The sequence below is a fragment of the Penaeus vannamei genome, chromosome 16 (assembly GCF_042767895.1).
Source record: "Penaeus vannamei isolate JL-2024 chromosome 16, ASM4276789v1, whole genome shotgun sequence".
NCBI lineage: Eukaryota > Metazoa > Arthropoda > Malacostraca > Decapoda > Penaeidae > Penaeus > Penaeus vannamei.
Genome location: NC_091564.1, coordinates 30,165,143 through 30,170,142, shown reverse-complemented (window position 1 = coordinate 30,170,142; position 5,000 = coordinate 30,165,143). Strand labels below are relative to the sequence as shown.

Below are 5,000 nucleotides of genomic sequence, written 5' to 3'. Positions count from 1 at the left end.
TCATTTTATTTCAGGAACTCTTATAATTTTGACTAAATTGATTTTCAGACCTATGCAGAATTATTTGGAGCTCCAACCATGTCAGTGGATGATGACTTAACCCTTGATGATGATGAAGTGGATACTGGAGGCCGGAGGAAATCACTAACACATGAGAGCAAAGGAATTACCTTCTTTGGCCCACGTCAAGTAAGATACAATGAATTTGGAGTGGAAAAAGAAGTTTTCTGATAATATTGGTGTTTTGATCTCTCCTTTGGCAAATTGATTCAATGTATTGATTTAATGGAAAGAATATATTACCATTAGCAATCATCTCTGTGAATGATATGTTTGATTATTTGTATTTTGATAGAGGGTGACTGCTTGAGCGCAGGCTGGGAACGGGAACTACCCGTCTCACCTGCGCTCTGGTGGCCGCCAGCCCAGAGTGAAGCTTGTGGGGGAAAGCCCTCGGGAACCCCACAGGTGGATGATGGGGCACGCAGCCCGCCACCCCCTTTTATATGGGGCAGCGTCGGTGGGGGTGGCAGAGGTGGCATCCACCCGGAACGACTGCCAGAGGCTGAACCTCAGGCGGGAAGTTAGGGTGGGGGCTTGGAACGTCCGTTCTTTGCGTCTGGATGATCGGTTGCCTCTACTGTCGAGGGAACTGGGGAGGCTGTGAGTTAAGGTGGCTGCTCTCTCGGAGGTGAGGAGGCCTGGCGGCGGCATGACCTGTGTAGGTGGCTACACCTATTACTGGTCGGGCCACAGCGATGGCCACCATCTCCAGGGAGTAGCCATTGCCATCTCCAGGAGACTCCAGCCCTCGATAGTAGAGGTTACTCCTGTTGATGAGCGTATAATGGTATTGAGATTGAAGCTATCTTTTGGCTTCATGTCTCTTATTGCTGTGTACGCTCCTACCGATGTTTGTAAACTTGACGTGAAAGAGATGTTCTACGCCAAACTTACATCTGTGGTAGACAGATGTCCCCGACGAGATATTCGCATTGTTCTGGGCGACTTCAATGCGGTATCTGGCTGTGATCGAGCTGGCTATGAGTTGGCTGTCGGTCCCCATGGTTCAGGAGCTGATGCCGGTAGCGAGAATAGCCTCCTTTCCCGGGACTTTGCTAGGTCCCAGAAATTGAGGATTTCTGGCTCCTGGTACCAGCGCCCAGACCCACATCGCTGGACATGGTACAGTGATGCGGGTAACGCAGCCAAAGAGATCGATCACATACTTGTTAGCACTCGTTGGAGGATCCTTCAGAATTGCAGGGTGTACAGGAGTGCTGAGTTCTGTGGTACTGACCATAGATTGGTTGTGGCTACCCTCCGGGTCCACTTCAAAACCCCCCAGCGGTCAAATGATCACCCTAGGGTGTTTCATTTGGACAGGCTGAGGGAGGGGGAGTGTGCCCGCGGGTTTGCTGAGGCAATCTCTGATCGTTTCGCAGTGCTTGGCAGTCTGACAGACCCTGTTCTTCTGTGGGATACCTTTAAACGTGAAACGCTTGATGCAGCTCAAGATACGATTGGTGTACGCCCGAGAGCAGTACAGAATTCCATCTCGCAGGAGACACTGGAAGCCACAGATGCATGTCGTGCGGCTCGTCTGACAGGGGATCGGGAATTGCACCGTTCTCTTGTGCGCAGAACTCGGTCCCTGTTAAGAAGGGACAAGGAACAGTTTATTAGGAGTCTTGCAGAGGAGGTAGAAGGCCATTTCTTAGTAAATGACCTTCGTCCTGCATACCAAGCCCTGAGAAAGCTGAACTCCAAGCCCTCTTCACAGGTGACAGCAGTTCGCTCAGTAAGTGGTCAGATCGTTTCAGATCCTGTTACGGTGCAGGAACGTTGGGCTGAGTATTTTGAGCAGCTGTACCAGGTTGACCCACCAACAGTTAACTTGGATGCGGGTAGTGTCGAGATCCCGCTGCCGGATCCACCTATCAGTGAGGACCCTCCCTCCCTAACTGAAGTTAGGGGGGCGATTTCCAAGCTGAAGTGTGGTAAAGCAGCTGGTGTCTGCGGCATACCAGCTGAACTGTTAAAGGCTGGTGGTGAACCTATGGCACGGGGGTTACATGCTGTCCCGGCTGCCATCTGGCAGTCCGGTTCCGTTCCTCCTGACCTGTTGAGGGGTGTGGTCTTCCTTCTCTGGAAGGGGAAGGGGGACCGTTGGGACTGCAGCAATCACCGAGGCACTCAGTATACCAGGCAAGGTTCTCGCCCACATCCTTCTGAGATGTATCAGAGACCATCTACTGAGGCACCAGAGACTGGAGCAATCCGGATTCACTCCTGGTAAGTCCACAATAGACCGTATCCTCGCGCTTCGAGTCATTGTAGAGCGCCGTCATGAGTTCGGGCGTGGGCTGCTTGCAGCCTACATCGACCTCAAGAAGGCGTTCGATACGGTGCATCGGGAGTCACTTTGGGAGATCCTGAGGCTGAGAGGAATACCAACAAGGATTATTGGACTAATAGCAAGCCTGTATACTGGTACTGAAAGTGCTGTAAAGTGTGGTGGGGGCCTGTCGAGCTTCTTTCCTGTTAGTTCAGGAGTGAGGCAAGGTTGTGTCCTTGCACCAACTCTTTTCAACACTTGCATGGACTGGATACTGGGCAGAGCTACTGTTCAAAGTCATTGTGGGGCAACGCCGGTCAATATCAAGGTTACAGACCTTGACTTTGCTGATGACGTTGCCATTCTATCTGAGTCTTTGGAAACCCTAGTGGCGGCTCTCGATGCATTTAGCAATGAAGCGAAGCCCCTGGGTCTAGAGGTCTCCTGGACCAAGACCAAGGTCCAGGAATTTGGGGACTTGTTAGGAGAACCTGTTCAGTCGGTACGTGCTTGCGGCGAGGACATTGAAGTCACAGAGAGCTTTACATACCTTGGTAGAGTAGTTCATAACTCTGGGCTGTCAGACCATGAAGTCAGCAGACGGATTGGCCTGGCAGCAGGGGTCATGAACTCTCTCAACAAGAGTATTTGGAGATGTCGGTACCTGTGCAGAAGGACCAAGCTACGGGTTTTCAAGGCCCTGATAATGCCAGTTTTGCTATACGGTAGCGAAACCCGGACATTGTCCTGTGCCTTAGAGGCTCGTCTTGAAGCCTTTTGTAATAGGTCCTTGCGCCAGATCATGGGGTACTGTTGGCGGGACCATGTGTCCAACCAACGGTTGCACTGTGAGACTGGCACAAGACCTGTTATCTGCATAATCCGTGATCGCCAACTCAGGCTATACAGCCACCTGGCTCGCTTTCCTCAGGATGATCCTGCCCATCAGGTCGTCTCTGTTCGAGACAACCCTGGGTGGAGGAGGCCTGTGGGACGACCGAGGAAGTCATGGCTTGGGCAGATCGACCAAACCTGCCGTGAAGAACTAGAGATGGGCCGAGTCCCTGCCTGGCGTCTAGCCATGAGGGAACCTCGTAGGTGGAAGCAAAGGGTGGATGCGGCTATGTACCCCCGTCGGCGTCAGCCCCCTTGATGATGATGATGATGACATGATTGTAGGATAATTAAATATGTTTTATTTTTCTCCTTCAGACTCAAATTTTGGCAACCTTGCTAACCCACACACATCTACCAGGACTGTCAAGTCTTGACCAAATGCACCTTTTGGCCCTGTCAGACACAGTAGCCTCATGTAATGTTGACTTTGCTGATCGATTTGATATAAACAAGGCTAAAGAAGCACTGGCTAAGGAAACATTTTCAAGAGCTGTTACAGATGAGCCTTCTATGGGTAAGAATTCTGTAATTATAATTAAACAGAGTTGATTACTCTTGAGCACCTCAGATTTGTCACTTTAAAGTACATAGGATTATGAAAAATAGGGGCTATGGAATGTATTGGTCAATTTAGTTTAAGGCACCAAAAATAAAAAGCTTGGCCAATGTAGAAAGTAAATTTTTTGGAGTAGCATTAAAACAGCCAGTAATTCAGAGTATTTGCTCAGGAATGATGCCCATTACTAAAGGCAGTGGCATCACATGCAATTTCTTTGGTTGCCAAACACTAGAATTGCAATTTCTGTTTGTGATAACAGTTTTACAAGTTCAATAATAGAAGTAATAGTTTTTCACATTTGCAAGCAGAATTCATTTTTGACCAATAGTTTTATATATTTTCTTGAAAAATGTAGCTGTGTAAGAAGAAATGGCTTGGAAGCATGTAATTATGAAGAGAATTTAATACATGCAGCAGTGTCAATTATTATTTCTGTCCTGTATGAGCAAACTTTATGCTGTGGTTAAACCTTTGTCCTTAAAATTTTTTAGTAATTTGCTTTTCTTTTGACAGATGCTCTTGATGACTGTGGTTTACGATTCCTCTTGGCAATGCGTCATCACACATATCTTCTTAGATGTTTACCCATTGCTCAAAGGGCAGCTTTACAGAAAGGTGGCATTGGTAGTCACAACTTTGTCTGGGCCTTCCACTCAGAAAGCCAAGAAGAACTTTTAGAATTTATTCCTTCTATGAGACAGGTATGAATTTTAAGAATTATGATAAACAGATAAGGTGATATTAACTCTTTATATATGACAAGTGGTAATGATGATTTATTGTTCATTCCCTTTATATTTAATGCTTTTCAGGGTAATCCTCGTTGGTCAGAGCTGCGGGAATTAGGCTTCGGATGGTGGATTAGAAACAACACAGTTCTGTCACGCTGCATCAACAAAGTATGTCTTTCCAGAATAACACTTGACTGGTCAACTGAGATTTTCATATTTGATTTGGTGATGTTTTAACTTCTTTATTGATGTCAAAAGATTTTTAGTTATAATGTTTATTAGTTAGACACCCTGTCATCATTTTTTCTCATTGCAGGTTGCAAAGGCAGCATTCCAGTTACGTACAGATCCCCTTGATGCTGCCATTTACTATCTTGCAATGAAAAAGAAGAGTCTTGTTTGGGGTCTGTTCCGTTCCATCAATGACAAAAGGATGACTGACTTCTTTTCTAATAACTTCACCGAGGAGAGATGG

General features: G+C 47.1%; 1 protein-coding gene across 2 annotated transcripts in view; it reads left to right on the top strand.

Moving 5' to 3' along the window:
- Positions 1-5,000, top strand: part of Rbcn-3A (rabconnectin-3 alpha) — a gene marked incomplete in the record, with an annotated part of 63,832 nt that overhangs the window by 25,041 nt on the left and 33,791 nt on the right. For both annotated transcript variants that reach the window (XM_070131379.1, XM_070131378.1), the window contains 5 exon segments: positions 49-189; positions 3,551-3,749; positions 4,308-4,495; positions 4,607-4,693; positions 4,842-5,000. In XM_070131379.1, the coding sequence (XP_069987480.1) occupies positions 49-189; positions 3,551-3,749; positions 4,308-4,495; positions 4,607-4,693; positions 4,842-5,000 (774 nt within the window).